Source organism: Oryctolagus cuniculus, chromosome 6, assembly GCF_964237555.1.
Source record: "Oryctolagus cuniculus chromosome 6, mOryCun1.1, whole genome shotgun sequence".
NCBI classification, from domain to species: Eukaryota; Metazoa; Chordata; class Mammalia; order Lagomorpha; family Leporidae; genus Oryctolagus; species Oryctolagus cuniculus.
In genome coordinates, this window is record NC_091437.1 from 54,201,077 (window position 1) to 54,218,107 (window position 17,031).

The 17,031-nt window shown below is 35.9% G+C and overlaps 1 protein-coding gene across 12 annotated transcripts in view; it reads left to right on the forward strand.

Annotated features, from left to right (window-relative positions):
* TENM2 (teneurin transmembrane protein 2) overlaps window positions 1-17,031 on the forward strand; it is a 1,294,348-nt gene that overhangs the window by 397,227 nt on the left and 880,090 nt on the right. For 9 of the 12 annotated variants that reach the window (XM_051844425.2, XM_051844426.2, XM_051844423.2 and 6 more), the window contains 2 exons: window positions 8,019-8,093; window positions 11,648-11,923. In XM_051844425.2, the coding sequence (XP_051700385.1) occupies window positions 8,019-8,093; window positions 11,648-11,923 (351 nt within the window). The remainder of the gene's footprint in view (window positions 1-8,018; window positions 8,094-11,647; window positions 11,924-17,031) is intronic. The other 3 variants (XM_051844430.2, XM_017341237.3, XM_051844433.2) reach the window with 1 other exon arrangement.

Here is a 17,031-nt window from a genome sequence, read left to right on the forward strand (position 1 = left end):
AAATGCAGATCAAAACCAAAATGAGATTTCATATCATCCTCATCAGAGTGGCTGTTATCCTAAAGGCAGAGTAACAAATGTTGACAAGAATGTAGAGAAAGGAGAGCTCTTAAAATCACCGTTGGTGGGAATATTAGTGTGGCCACTGTGAAAAATAAAACAGAAATTTCTTTAAAAACTAGAAATAGATCCTGTAACACAAACCACCAGTCCCAGTACTGAGTATATACTCAAAAGACATGAATTCATTATACAATGAATACATGCTCCACCATGTTTATTGCAGCATTGTTCACAATAGCCAAGATATGATATCAGTAAAGTGTCCATCATCAGGTGACTGGATAAAGAAAAATCTGATATACACACACATATCCACAATTGAATGATATTCAGCTATAGAAAATTTGTAGCAAAATGGTTGGAACTGGAGGGCATCATGTTAAGGGAAATCAGCCAGAGAAAGACAAATACTGCATGTTCTCTTAGTGGGAAGTAAAATTAAAACAAATAGGAAAAAACTCAGAGAAATGCACATGTGTAACAGTTTTGCTGCAAATACAGTGTATTGTCAAACTCTTAAGTCTTTGCCAGACAAATTGTTAGGAATTACATATTTCAATAGTTTTAACAATTGTGTGACTTTTACAATTTATACAATGGAAGTTGAGCATCTTTTCATCTGATTATTGTTCATAGCCCTTGCTATTCCTGCTGAACTATAGGCTTTTTACTTATTTGTTGGACTCTTCATTTATTAGAGCCATTCATCCTTTGACTGTAATGTAAATCAAAATTTTGTTATCTCACAAAATAAAATAGTTAAAAAATGTTTGCCGTACAAAACTTTTGTAATTCATGTGTAGGATTTTCTTTTTTTATGATAGACATTCCCCATTCACTTTTTTTTTTCCAGATTCTTTCTATTTAGTTGAAAGGCAGGGTGTTGCAGTGAAAGAGGGAGAAAGACATCTCCCGTCTTCTGACTCATTCCCCAAATGGCTGTAATAGGGCTGAGCCAGGTGGAAACCAGAAGTCTAGAACCCCATCCTGGTGTTGCGTATTGGTAACTGTATCCCAAGCACCTAGATTGTCTTCCTCTGCCTTCCCAGGCACATGAGCAGGGAGCTGGATGGGCAGTGGAGCAGCCAGGACTTGGACTAGTGCTTTGATATGGGATCCCAACATCACGACATTGCATCCTCCAGGAACTTTTTGGAATTCTCATGTATTACTCTCTAAGTCCTTATGATATTGTTACTATATGTTAATGACAAAAATTCAGTCACTAGAAATATATAATTATACTAACCTTACAGGCACTTATAAAATAGTCCTAAATAGACAGAAAGCAAACTTTGATAAACTGAAGGAAGAAACGTCCATTGGCTGGAAATGTCAATATGTATCTTGCAGTTATTGATAGGACAAACGAATAGCAAGCTAGTAGCAGTGTTTACAGATGTGTAGCCTGTAATGCATATAATGAAAAACAAAAATGACTGGATATTAAAGACGTAGAATTTTAAAGAATCAAATTTTAAAGGTATACAAAAGAACAGTTGAATAAATTAAAGGGATCATTTGTAACAGCAAGAGTAGAAATTGATAAACTAAAAAATGGCTAATAAATGGAATGAATAAAGTAGAACTTTTTTTGCTAAAAGACAAAAGCTATCAAGGGTGTAACTAATGTAGCAAAAAGGAGAAGGTGCAAATAAATAATATGAGGAACGAAAACCAAAACAACGTTCTACAAATTGAGCAAAGGTTTAAAAAGATTAAAATATTCATGGATAACTTTGTGGCAACCTATTTGGAAATAGAGCAAATGGGCACATTTCCAGAAAATCATAATGTTCCAAAATTTTGCATATCAATTCAGGAAAAAAAAAAGAGAAGGTGTTAGTAATCCTGTAAGAAAGAACTAAAGTGAGCTTCTTCATTCTAAACTGATGCTCAACCTAATAGCTGCATTTGTTGTGTGGTTACTCTTGACAGGCAGTGTTCTAAGCATTTTTATCTTTTGAATCTCATTCACTGTTCACAACAATCCTATGAAGGTAGATGCATGTTTATGTCCATGTTAAAAATGAGCGAAGGGAGACTCAGCAGAAGTAATCAATTCTAAGTCTATATGGTTAACAAATGTTTTTGAGACAGACCTTCCAACTCCCACTTTCTTAGCCTGAGGCTATATAGTAACTTTTCTATAGGTCTGCTATCTTAATTAATTGAAAAACTGTGTATAAAAGCATTGAGGATGGTGCCTGCCACATAACGAAGCCTCAATCGATGTAACTTAATCTGGTAGCTGTTCTAAAACCTAGGGCAAAGAGACCCTTGCAGGTAACAAAGGACTGTGCCTATTTTTATTCTTCTCATAAAAAAAAATGTTTGAAAAGACATTTTCTGTTGATCAGATGAATGCCAGTGTTTGTAATGCACTCACATAGGATAACTGATTAGCTTAGTTTTTAATACTAGAATTGATTTTCAATCTTGTTGGAATTTCCATCAGAAAAGAGTCTCCAGCTCACTCAGTTCCTGGACATTTCCTGCCCATCTATGAGCTGCCAGTTGTTCTGCAGACCCTATTGTGACAGCTGCCTTGGGTTTTAAAATTTGAACTGTGTTCAGGCTGAAAGAGGCCAATGTCCCATGTCCCATTCACCTTTCTGTTTGAAAGTTACACAGCTAAAACACAGCTAACTCCAGAATATCAGTAAGCCCTCCGCTTGCTAACAAGGTTGATGTCTCCTTGATTTGAAATTTGTGGATCTACATTGGAATATTTCTAGTTACATATTGTCAAAGTTTTGACACATTATACATTTATATGGTTTAAAATAGTCTAAAAGTTTAGTAACATCAAAACATTAACATTTTAAGTGTCACACATGAAAGTTGCAATTCTTAAAATGTGTTTTTGAAATATCAATATTTGACTTAATTTTTATGAGTTATAATGCATGTATACCTACTCTAGTTTTAAGCCATTGGATTTTTAGTGAATAGTTTTGTCAACATTTGGCAAAATATCTGAATATGTAAAAGAAGATGAACTTTAGAAGGGCATTAAGAGAGAGTTTATGTGAAGAATTTTCATATATGCAAGCATAAAACATTAGAATGCATAAATAATTCCTTCGGTGTCTTTCAAAATTTTAATCATTACAAACACAAATATGTAATTGTTTATATTTATATGGAGATGCTATTTTAGATAGTGTTGATGATGGATTATTTTGTATAATTAACACTTAATTATTCATGTAAATATATTTATAGTAAAAATAAGGTAATGTACATATTATAATATATTGGCAGTATATTTTGATTAATGAAACAAAATGAGGAGGATGGTGGTGCAGTACAGTAGCCAGGCTACTTCTGAAGATGGCCGCCTTCCATATGAAAGCGCCTGCTTAGAGTCAACCTCTTCCAATTCAGCTTCCTGGTGATGTGAACCCTGGGAGGCAGCACATTGTTGTTCAATTACTTGGGTCCCTATCACCCACATGACAGAGACACATTGAGTTCTGGACTCCTGATTTCAGCCTGACCTATCCTGGGGCAGTGTGTGGGTTTGACATTTGAGGAGTGAACTAGTTCATGGAAGATATTCTCTTTCTCTCTTACCCTCCCTCTCTTTATCCCCTGCTCTGCCTTTCAAATAAATAAAGCTTTAAAATGTACAAACAGAAATGAAAATTCTATTTTATTACTTATAATTGCCTCATTTTTCATGAAAACTTTTTATTTGGCAGAGCTTAAGGCATCAAATCAAATTACCTGTAACAAAAAGAACTATAAGAGAAATTTAATCTTTTTTTTTTAAATAACAGTTAGAAAAATCTGGAGTCAGTACCTACTACTAAGGACTGGCATTGTGGCATAGTAGGTAAAACAGTTGTCTGCGATGCCAGCATCTTATGTGGGTGCCAGTTCAAGTCCCAGCTGATCCACTTCCAATCCAGCTTCCTGTTAATTGTCCCAGGAAAAGCAGCAGAAGATGGATCAAGTGTTTGAGCCACTGCTACCCATACGGGACACCCGGATGAAGCTCCTGGCTCCTGGCTTCCACCTGGCTCATCTCTGGCTGTTATGGCCATTTGGCCATTTGGAAGATTATCTCTTGCCCTCGCCCTCGCCCTCTATAACACTTTTAAATAAGTAAATAAATAAAAATCCTTATTACTGACTTTAAAATGTAGACTCTAACATTTATTCAAGAAACATGACCTGTGTATTTAACATAAATAATCCCAGAAAAATCCACCTAAAAAGGATTCAGTGTTTAAAAGAATTCATATTTAATAATAAAACATGTTATATAACTTTTGAAAAAGTAAAAATTATCAGTACTATTTTTAGTATATGTTGAATACTATCAACTATTTTAACTGTGCCATATTTTTCAAAACAATAAAGTTTTTGGGTAGGATATATGTTGTAGAAAAATTTTATAATTGTGCAATATTAAATACTTTACTTTAGACTTACATTGTGTACCATCCTAGTAGGTCATTATTTGCAAAAAAAAATTGATGGATTCATTAATTTTCATTAATCTGTTATTTAAATAATTATCATTCCTTTTCCAAGCTGAAATTTTCCTGGTTCTCAGTATTATTAGTATTCTTTTTTAACTATAGGCTAGCTAGTTGAGGTACTAGGTTGTAGAATTTTCACTCATATTTACATCTTCTGTTTTGCTGGCTGTCCTCTGAAATTGAGCCTGGGAGAATAGGACACTATTGCTCTTGTGCTGGATGGAAGTGAAGTCCAGGTTACCCTCAGATTCTCTGCACTTAACAGCTTGGTTGAGAGGGAAAGGAACCACTCCTTAAATGTTCCCCAGACTTTTTCTGAGAGTGGTGGTGTAACTAGATTAAACATACCCTGAAACTAGTAGGAAGAGGGAGAAATGAGGTAGTATTCCAGGATGCCCTAATCAACTCCTTCACTGACACCATTGTGAAGGTGTCAAGAAAGACTTGCTTCCACTGGGTAAGCATCAGAGTTCTGGGTCACTAGTTGGTCTTTGATTCCACCCTGCTGTGTTCATAGCAGTATGGAGGTGGGACCTCTTGTTGCAGCTGACTGTATTTTGGGTTTATTTTCTATGCTACTGTCAGTGTTCCCAATGTGCAATCATCTCCAGCTGCAATTCTGAAATGTATGAGGTGAAGTGGGCACCCAAAGAACTTACCATCACGTAATTCTACAATTCCTGGGCAGTAACAGGTCTGCCCTCTTCTTTTCCTTATTCAGTGTCTTAATATGTGTTATTTCTATGTAATGCCCAGGGATTTCAGCTATAGTTAATGGGAGAAATGGAGGGAGATGATAAATGTATTTATGTCCAGAACCAGAAACTGATCAGATCATTTTTTGTAGTCCCCATTATCATACCAATATCATTTTATTTACCTTATTGATGCACTTAATTCTAGTATATCTTGATTGCTCTGTGGACCTTTTGATAATTTTAGTCTTTTTTTAACTTTTATTTAATGAATATAAATTTCCAAAGTACAGCTTATGGATTACAATGGCTTCCCCCCATAACTTCCCTCCCACCCACAACCCTCCCCTTTCCCGCTCCCTCTCCCCTTCCATTCACATCAAGAATCATTTTCAATTCTCTTTATATGCAGAAGATCAGTTTAGCATATATTAAGTAAAGATTTCAACAGTTTGCACCCACATAGAAACACAAAGTGAACAATACTGTTTGAGTACTAGTTATAGCATTAAATCACAATGTACAGCACATTAAGGACAGAGATCCTACATGAGGAGTAAGTGCACAGTGACTCCTGTTTGTTTGCATAACTTCTATCGACTTTATGAAAATCTTTATCTTTACTATCTTTTCCATTTAATCTCAGATTGACATCATATTGCTTTCTGCTGTCAGCAAGTAATCAATGACCCAGACATTAATAGGATGGTTGGCAAGAGAAGAGATAGTAGCAGGAGATGGGGATAGACAGAGATTAAATATATAGATGATACTTGGTGACTATTTTCCTGTTGTAACAACTTTTGCTTCTCTGTGTAAAATTTCTTCTCTTAAATTCAGCGGACTTGGATAGTAACATTTAGATAATAAGAGTTTTCTGTATTGCACTCCACCCATTGCTACAGTTAACTTTTATCTTCTTGCCCTCATACTAGAGAATCTGTTTAAATGCTGACATTTTCAGTGCTATTTGTATACCCTGGTATTACCATGACATGATAATTCTGACTTAGCTACATATGTGCTTCTCCTAGTTAAAGGTTATTTCAAAGTGTGAGAAGTTGGTGAAAACTTAGAAAATAAAGCCATGATTACAATGCACTGACATGTATTTCCTTAGAATTGTGTCCCCAAATAGAATTAATAGGTGAAAAGATGTCTTTCAATAACTATGAGTGTTGGACAGTTTCCCTTCAGAAAAGCTGTAGAGAGGATCTGGGTTACTCACTGAGGTTATATTATCTACAGAAAGATAGCCTACAACCAGAGACATTTATCAAGAGAGATATTTTTAAAGACCTATATTACCCTATCCTGATGACCTAACAATTGTATGTTCTCCCAACGTTTTAAATTCTACTAAAATTGCATGATGTAGATATCACATTTTTTAAATTCTTTTTATTGAGAAACAGAAAAAGAGAGGGAGAACATGCTTCCATCTACTCATTTAGAAACCTATTACCTGGGGTGGCCTGGAGGCTGAAGCCAGGAGCCAGGGATGTAATCCATCTTGTCCATGTGTGTGGGTAGTAGGGATTGTACTACTTGAGCTACCTGTTGCCTTCAAGAGTCTGCATTGGCAACAAACTGAATTCAGGAGCCAGAGCTAGGAATTGAAGTTAGGCACTCTCATATGGGATATGGGCATCTTAGCAGCTAGGCTAAATGCCTGCTCTTGAATATTATAGATATTGTGTGATCATTCATCTATAAAAAATGGCTCTGGCCTTAATCTCATAACATAGGGTCACACTGGGAAGCTTATCAGCAATAATCATAAAATATGTATTTGAAGGAAATGAATTTGGCATCTCCTCTACATGCAATTTATTTTTTAAAGTTAATTTATTTAGTTTTTCAGGTGAACAAATTTCATGTATGTTATATATACAGATTTAGGAGCATGGTGGTACTTCCCATCCTATACTCCCTCCCATCTAGGCTATCACCTTCCCTCCTCCTTCCATTCTTAGTCTTTCTTTTAATTTTTACAATGATCTATTTTCAGTTTATTTTATATTCATAAGGTTAAACCTATACTAAATAAATAATTCAACAAATAAAAAGCAGAAAATAATACTTTTCCTCAACAGTAGAGAGAAGGGCTATAAAACAACAAATCTCAAAATGTCAGTTTTGCACATACACATTACTTTTACTACAGATCGGGGAAAACATGCTATTTGTCTTTTGGGGACCGGCTTATTTCACTAAGATCATGGTTTCCAGTTGTGTCCATGTTGTTGCAAAACACAGGATTTCATTCTTTTTTTTTTTTTAACGGCTGAGTGGTGTTCCATATTTTATATAAACCATAATTTCTTTATCCAGTCATCAGTTCATGGACATCTGGATTAATTCCATATCATAGCTATTGTGAACTGAGCTGCAATAAACATGGGGGTACAGATCACTCTTTGATATGTTGATTTTTTTTTGGTCTGGGTAAATTCCCTGGAGTGGGATGGCTGGGTTATTTCTTAGGTTTATATCCAGGTTTCTGAGGTATCTCCATACTGTCTTCCACAGTCGCTGTAACTAGTTTACATTCCCACCAACTTTGCTACATCCCCTTTAATAAGCACTATCAGAGAGGTTGGAGGCAGATGGAGGGTAAGCAGATGTTCCGTGAATACTGAAATATTGTGCTTCCTCTTTATCTTTCTACAAGATAGTAAAGAAGGAATCAAGTATTGACTGCATTCCACTAGAAATCTTAGCTTGGAGAATCACACAATGACTGGTTTCTCTCTTCCATTCAAAGCTGCCATGGAGCTTAATAAAGACATAATTGTACAAGATGAATTAGAACAAAATCAGTCTTCCATCAATGAGCAAAGTAAGTGCAAAACAATAAATTGACATAGTATTAACAATTCCCCCATAGTATTTTACATGCTGAGCAGAAGTGTATAGCATGGGACTTTGTGCTGTAAGATGAAGGATATGAAAAATGATTGTCTAAAATTCATTCATACGGAAGAATGTTTGAATTAACTGGGTATGGGAAGAGCAAATGGAAGGTAGCATATAGCTTTTCAATGCAGTCAACTCCCAGTCACTCCAAGTATTCACCCCTTTCTAACCAGATACCTACCTGATGGGCACACTGGGCAAGCATGAAGGGCTGGACTTTTCGTGGTTTCCTGTCCTGTCCCTATGTAGTATTTATTCCCATATAGATTGTACTTTGTTTATGTGATTATTTGATTAAGATTGCTTTCCTGATTAGACTGTAAATATCATGGGCTGTATTTTTTATAATGATTACTGTTAAGTTCCCGGTGCCTAGAACCACACCAAAAATAATAAATATGTATTGTAAGATTTACTAGATGGTAAGTCACTCTTGCCTTCTGCTGTGTGTATGACTCACTGCTTCACGTGGTTTGCCAACAAACCTGGGAAGGTCATGGTCCAGAATCTCTCCCAGGTCCTCAGGATGAAGTTTTTAATCTTTGCAATAGTTGCCAACAATAAAACACAGAACTAGGAATTTGGGGGATGGGTTAGCATGTTGTAGGATGGTCCTGAGGACAATGAAAATGTGTTTAGAAGGTAATTTTTTAAGAAACAGGTTTGTGTTTAGAGCAGAAACTTTTTATTCTATAAGTAAATATGAATTAATTCATTGTCTTCATCCCAGTGAATTCAGTCCAATATTTCCAATTTTCTATAGAATGCTTTTCTTTTGAGGCTTGGGAGCTATGAGCTTGCTTTTCTTTCTAATGTGTCTGATGTCTTTAAAAATTTATGCACATTTTACCTGCTACAAATTTGTCTTAACAAAAATATTATTTTAGTTTCTTATCATCAAGTAAATACCATAACTGAAGAAGGAATACCTTGTTTATTTCGTGGCTTCCCATGACCCGAGCTTATTGCCTATTTGCACCACTACCCAGGTAGCAGAACCCATATGTGTAAAATTGAGGTTCCCACAGCTGTTTCTTTTTGCTTGAGAGGGTCTTTGAAAATCATTCTAGGTAATGAGATGTGGAAAAACCATTGAGAAAGTTGCCTTAGTACACACTCACTTCATTTTTGATGGGATTATACAGTTAAAAATCCTCACATAGAATCAAAACATGACTGTGTTTGTGTGTATTGTTTTCATTTATTGTGAGAAAATGAAGAAATCTATTTCACAACTTTTTAAAAAAGTAATGTGAACTCTGAGGACAAATTGTAGGAATATTAATATTGAGCATCTTTTCCCAATTTCTTCAGAATGAGAAAAATAACAATAAGGAGAAAGGTCTTGTGATGGTAGATATATCTAAACTCAATACCTTTATTTTTATAGACTATTGATACTGAAATATATACTTTAGTGTATGATTATGAGACTGTACCTAATTATCAGTGATGAAAACTGGAACAGAATACCTTGGGTAGGAGTTTCAGACAACCTGATTTTCTGAGTCCAAGGAATATGGCAACACTTGGCACAGTACTGCAGGGAGTGAGGCTGCCTTTTTCCTGCACACCCAGCAGGTAATCACACCATGCTGACAGGAAGTTGTGCTTGGGTTAGCTCTCCAGTGAATGAGTTGCACGTTACAGAAACAATCACGTATAGAATTTGGCTTGATTTCATCTATGCAGACAAATAAGGCTGTGGAAGTTCAGTGTACAGTGAGAAAAGAGAAGTAAAAATAGAAGAAAATCTATGTGGTTATTACAAATTAAGGCCACACTAGTTTAACAGGAACAGTTGTTGGGTGCTCTTTAAAATAAAAACTGCAAATGATATCACATATGAAAACTGTCATCAAATATAAAATTATAAGTTTGGGAACATGAATGAATGCTAAGAAATGACACTAAAGTAATAAATATAGAAAGAATGAGCAAATTTTTGACTTTGGTGTTATTATAAGATTTTCTCTACTTGTAACATAGAAATGCCTTTCTTCATTTTTTTTTTTCATTTTTATAAATTGGTTGAAGGCTAAAGAAGTCAGGTTTATTCATCAATAAATAGAGTGGACCTCACGATTCCATCTCATTTGCGTTACAACCTTAAAATGTCTTTTAAGAAGCTGAATATTAATGCACACAAGTAAATACAGCATTCATTGTGTAACAGTGTTTCCAGGTTGCTTTTGATAAAAGCTGTTTGACACAGTAGAAATTATACAAGCCTGGGGTCTGCAGATAGAAAAGTGAGTCCTGTGTTGGCCACCTGCCCGGGTGTGAATGTGAACCCAGTTTTTAACCTTTCTTTGTACACTAACTTTTGGGCTGTTAGATTTAAATGTCATCACACCTGTAAAGTACCTGGCTCAAGGTCCAGTACATGGTAAGACAGTATTCAGCAATGCCTATTCTCCTTTCCTGCCATCAAGCCATGGTTCCATTCCTGTATGCCACACATTTGCACACATTCACTTGGCACAGGTGAAGCACACCAGCAGCTTTAAATTCTGATAGCAAAGAGAAGTTATTTAACATCATTTAAAAGCAGAAGAAATAGTTCATCCTCCTTTGGTTGCTGGTTTCAGATACACATTATCTGTATTTGTTTAAATTACATTTGGACATACACTTTCACACATGACACAGAGTGATGTTGAGAAGGATTTAAGGGATAAATACCTGAATATTATATTTGAGTAAACTAGGGCTCCTGGAGTTACTAGATTTTCCACAGTGGGATTCATTGGAAAGCAAAGACTGGCTCCCAGATCTTTTAGCCACCACTCATATATTAGAGGGTTGAGATTTCATGACAGGAAGAGGGATGGCAGATTCAGGTTTTGCTGTGAACTCTATGTGTGACCTTGGATAAGCATTTACATTCTTTGGTCCTTAGTTCCTTCATCTATAAGTTGACTACAGTAGTATTATCATCTTAATAATGTCATAGAATTTTTCTGAATGTTTAACAAAAATTGAAACATAAAAGATTCCCAAATAAGTGCTTGATATACCAGGTATATTCAAAAAGTTAGTAGAAATGTCTATGATGAAAAACTACTTAGGTTTCAAGAATTTTTCCATCCATAACTCATCTTCTAGTTTTCCCCAAGAACTTGTACAAGTATTCTTGGTTATCACTTACTAAGATAAACTTACCTATTAGGATAAACTTACTATTTTTTCAGCTACATGTTTTGCTTCCTAGATAGCAGTGTTAAAATGCCCAGCATCTGAAATAAAACCTGAGCGTTGTATTTTAGGATCGATGTTTACTTTCCTTTGTGTTTTCTTCAAAATTTACCGCAAGATCCAAAGCATGTTTCTGTCCAAAACTCATTTCTGTATACCAGGGCAAAGTTGATAGATTTGTTGGATAGAAGAAGTATCTGTCTGTTCTCCTGTTAAGAATTCCCTTTAACTTTGTAAAGCATTTCATAAATTTTAATCAGGGTGTGCCTCTCCCCCCAGGAACTAACTTCACCCTTGCGGAACTGGGCATCTGCGAGCCCTCCCCACATCGCAGCGGCTACTGTTCCGACATGGGAATCCTGCACCAGGGCTACTCGCTGAGCGCAGGTTCTGATGCTGACTCGGACACGGAGGGCGGGATGTCTCCAGAGCACGCCATCCGACTGTGGGGGAGAGGGATAAAATCCAGGCGCAGTTCCGGCCTCTCCAGTCGTGAAAACTCAGCCCTTACTCTGACAGATTCTGACAACGAAAATAAGTCAGACGAAGAGAACGGTAGGTGTACTTCTTCTATACCTTTTACTGTTCTGCGCATTTCACCACGTAAAGCCTGGCGTGTTTTTGTTTTCTAATAAGGAGGTGTAATGAAACCATTCATTTTCTTTTAAATCGACCTTGTCTACCAGTTGGCGCTGGGAGAAAATAAACCAGCAAGCCTCAAGCACACAAGAAATGAGAAGAGAATTTTCAAATCACATTTTGATGATAACACAGTATTCAGGTGTAGTCAGTTGGTCTTATTAGCAAGTAAATTACATTGCAAAAGAGGCACCTTGATAAACTATGACCTATACCTAGAAAATGTCCTCTCTGCACAAGTTTCTAGGTCTTTGTATTGATTTCCCCTTCCCAGTAAATGGCAACCTGGGTTATTTTTTTTTTTTTTTTCACGAAGATCTCTTAAGAACCCTACCTTATCTTAGACTTTCATTTCCAGGCGGCAGTGCCTCATATCCGTATTGAAGATCAAACTTGGAACAGATGCTCTGGAGTTTAATAATGACAAATAGGAAGAGACTTGTCTTAAAAAATAGTATTTTCTTCTGTTTCCTTTCCCCAGTCCCTATGTAGGTTAATGGCTTCCCACATCTTCCATCGCAAATCACTAGTGCATATCCATCAGCTTTGTTGGTGGGTTTTAATGAAACTTTGAAAATCAAATGCTTCCGATCATTAGGCAGTAAATATAGGGAAGCCCAAGCAAGTCATTAAAGAGATAAGGTGCTTATTTGTGGATTTCTTAGCGACTCAGAACAGTGTTCAGTGGAAAACATTTTTTTTAAAGATAAATTGCATTAGGTACAGCTAATTTCTGAGAAAAACATCAAATGCTGTGTGGTTTGTTATGAATAGACTGTGTGGCTGCTAAAAGAATTATCATTAAAATGTTTACAAATAGATCAGTTAAGAATGTTTATTTAAGCTACTATAAACTTCCACTAGAGCAGCTTTAAGTATTTTCTTTCATTTAAAAGAAGAAAAAGAAATTTGCAGGCGGACAGCTTGTTGTGAATGCAAAAGCATAGCTAAATATCCTTTAATCTGGAGAGTGTTGAAAATACATCATTTCCTGGGTAAGTTGCATATATTCAAAATGATAATACTTTGTTGCATTTAAATTTACGTTTAATTCTGAAATAATTTATTCTACAATGGTAACAAGGGGATGAGTTTTTTTCTGCCTCTGTTCATGTAGCTAATCAAGGTGTGCTCTTCAGGAAGAATCTGCACTTGACTCCTTTTGAATTTTAACAAAATTCTGACACTTGGCACATTCAACACTCTAAGGTGCTTATTTGATAGGAAATTACTTTTAGAGGTTTCTATAAAAGCATACATTGAATCCATTTGCTGATGTCCTTTTTCAGCTTCACAGTGTGTCACATGCTATTTAAATGGAGACATTTGATTGCCTAATAAATAAAATCACTTATGATCGAAGAACTTACAGCACACGTTTACTAAGGTGCTTTAGCAAATGTCCCTTGGTTGGCAGTCTCACATCATCTGTGCAGGGAACCATCTGTCTCTACAGGATCATTTATACATACTTATAGAATCAGTACTCTCTCCCTTCTTATAGAAATGCACGGATTTAGATGTAGATACATAGATATGTAACAACCTATACATAGATGTGTGCGTGTGTGTGTCCATGTATAGAAAAATTCAAACGGGAAGTTTCTAGTGCAGCCAAGGGAATAAAAAAATACTTGAATTTACCTGGACATGTTACAGGTGGAAACATTTTATAACGAATCATTTTATATATGGTTGATCAATAGTAGTCTCTTTTGCCACTATTATTTGAAACATTTGAACATTTTTCACTTTAAGGGAATCTATACAAATTCCTTTACAGTGATAAGAAATAAGCTTTTAGATATAGTGTGTTGATTTCTTTGTAATGCTAGTTATAATGCAGTCATAACTACATAAATAAACATGCGCATAGAAACACTAAAGCAAATATGTTTACAAGTGCATCCGGCAAAAGTGTGGAGAGGATACTGAAGCCAGATGTGATCAATGGTTATTTTAAAACACATAGGTAGAATGTCTTTCTTTTTCTCTTGTAAAAAGTCATTCAATATTTCTCATATTCAAAAGATTTACCCAATGCATGTACTATTTCTCAAAAATAAGAGGTTTTACACATTACTTTGTAAACTCTTTTGCTTAAAGTAGGTGCAAGCAACTTTGCAAACTAAGGTGTTAACTTCAGTCAACTTCCTGCTCTTTCTCTCTGACAAATTCTGTTTAGCTCACAAGGAAATCAATGCTTTTTCACATCACTGATTTTATGAAGTTTGGGAATGTATTATCATATAGATTGACAGTTGCCTCACTGGTTCCACACCACAGCATGGACACTTACAAAGCCATCATTAATTTCTCACACTTGCACCCAGCAATGGCTTCCTCTATCATAAACACTGTGTTCTTCAGAAGCAAATCAATAACCTTTTAGGTATGCCTCTCTTGAAGAGGAAGTAACAAGTATCTATACTTTCAGCAAGAAGCTCCCCAATTCAATTTTAGATTTCAAGGATACATGGTCACAAGATGAATCCTTTCTATGAGATTCTATATGTTTTAATTTCATTTTTATGATGGGACTTGGGTTCCATAGATTTTCTTCACAGTGTTTATTTCAAAGCTCCCTTAAAAAGAATCCAGTTGTAATTTTGATAAGGATAGTTAGCAAGAGAGGACAGATCTCAGAAACCAAGTTCCATTTCTGAGGGTGAAGCATATACGACCTTCAAAATCAGCTCGTACAACCCTTGACTTTACCAGTTGTTCTTCCTAGAACAGTGTTGAAAGGGTTTTCCATGTGCTACTCTTAAAAAATTGTTCCACTGGGTAACTTGACAGACCCATCACTGAACACACCCGTAGACTTGAACCTGTCTTTTTTTTTTTTTTTTTTTTTTTTTGGAATGTAGATGCATCAGAATCACAGCTACCCGCAGTATGGGTATATTACATTCACAGTATAGATTCTAAATTAATATCACGCTGACTTGGGCTGATTTGCTTTAAATAGATAAAGCTTTCAAGTTCATGGTACCTTATCTGTTTCTTTAACTCTTATTTGAGGTTAATGATGGCTTGGCTAGAAATGGCAATGAACATTGAGACAGCGAGACCAAGTGTTTGCTGCTGTGAAATTTGACTGTCTATAGAAAGGGCTTTCCCAGTGACTTTAAATTAGAATGATACCTTTTTTTTTTTTTTTCAGTAAGAAATGTCTGACTTAAAATATGTCCTCTCCAAAGTCCTTTGTATCACCCGAGTTAGGGAGAAAATGGGGCAGTCACTGATACACAGAAATAACTAATTGCCTCCTTAAAGACGCAGAATAGCACACACTGTAAAAATCTGGTCTATGTATTCTTGACTCCCTTAGGCAATTTCTTCACCTTGGGGACTCAAAAATATCCTTGAGGTTTTTTTTTTCCCTGCATAATTCTAGTTTCAGTTATTTCATTGGAAATCCAGAAAGAAAGAAAAAAAGAAAAAGACAGTAATAAGCTTTGGCCATGAGGATAGGAAACTTGAAATTACAGAAAACTGGATCTGGCACTGGTTAAAGCTTTAAGGAAATTATTTTTCTGCTCCTCTCTGGTTCCACCCAAAGTAAATAAGAGCAGTGTTCATTTTCCTCTGTTGTCAATTGGGAAATTTATAATTCTCATAATGTGCTTTGAGGTTGAAAATATAAATGTTGGGTTAATTCCATTGCATTTCACAAAATGCAGTTACGAAACGAGCTGGCTCTAGGCACATAATGGATTTGTGTAAAGTGTTATTTGTGATGTAGCACAGGTTCTATTAGATTGTGAGGCCTCTTGGCAGAAGTCTGCCGGTATCTGTGTCCTCAGCAGGCGTAGGCATACCCAGGGACTTGCTGCTTGTTAAATGGGACAGGAGGAATGAACCTGAAGGGGATGTAGGATTTTCCTTAGTACCAGAGATGGTGTCTGCAGGTTGTTACATCCTATTCATGTGTCCCATGAGGTGAGTTTCTTAAGTTTTCCTCTTTGCTCTTCTAAAAGCTACTCCTCAATAAAGTTAACATGAGAGTGTCCCTTCATTCAACACACGTGAGACTTGCTAGTGGGCTTCTCTATCTCACATGATTACTCTTAGGTACTCATAAGTATATTTATTGTTTTGTGGTCCACTCTACTTCTCTTTCCGCTATCCTACAAGTACAAACTGAGAGGACGCCTGGATCTGACATTGGAAGAGTCTTAGCTGCACACATAGCCGAGGACTTATGGTTTTGTTCTTAAGTAAGGTGAAAAGTCAGAAATAAGTACAGTTCGACTGTACTTTTGATGTTGATGAGGGATACTTTGCTTTCCAGCCACCTTTTCTGGAAAAAATTCTATGGGACCAAAATAATATATTATCTCAGCCCATTCAAAACAAAGCAGAAAGAAAACAGAACAAGCTTACAAGCTATTTTGATGAGAATCACTCCAAATTGTGTTTTTAAGCTTTATATTTTTATACTTGCAAAGTTCAAAGAGTAACATTTGTAAAGAAGAGTTATCATGGAGTTAAAAAAACCAAGAACATGAGCATGAAATGTCATATCTTCTTAGTTGTCTCTCCCTAAACAAAAGGATGGTCTCATTTTAATAACTCTGGTTCAATTCTCCAAAAATTCAGGTGTTAGAGGCTATGCATTTTATCATGTTTATTAATGGGAGTCTTAAACATATTATCATAATGCTGAAACACGATCGATATTAATGTAGAATTGGAGGCAACTTTTAGCAGTCTCACTTTATTCCATGGCATGAGACATTAGCAAAAAGTGAAAGCACTGATGTTTTGCAAGTTGATCTATATGAGAATTTTAGAGGTTTAGGTTTTTGGCAAATTAAACCATGTTTACATTAGTCTAAAGTAGAACAGAGAACTTGGAAGCTTGTAGGAAAATGTGCTTTATTTCAGCACTGCACGTTCCAGATTATAAACCTTAGTGGCATGGTCTTTGGTTATTTATATATTTCTTTCTTTCCTTTGGTAGTTTCTTTCATGTTTGTTAATGCTCCCAGGGGCTATCAAGCAATGGCTCCATTCAA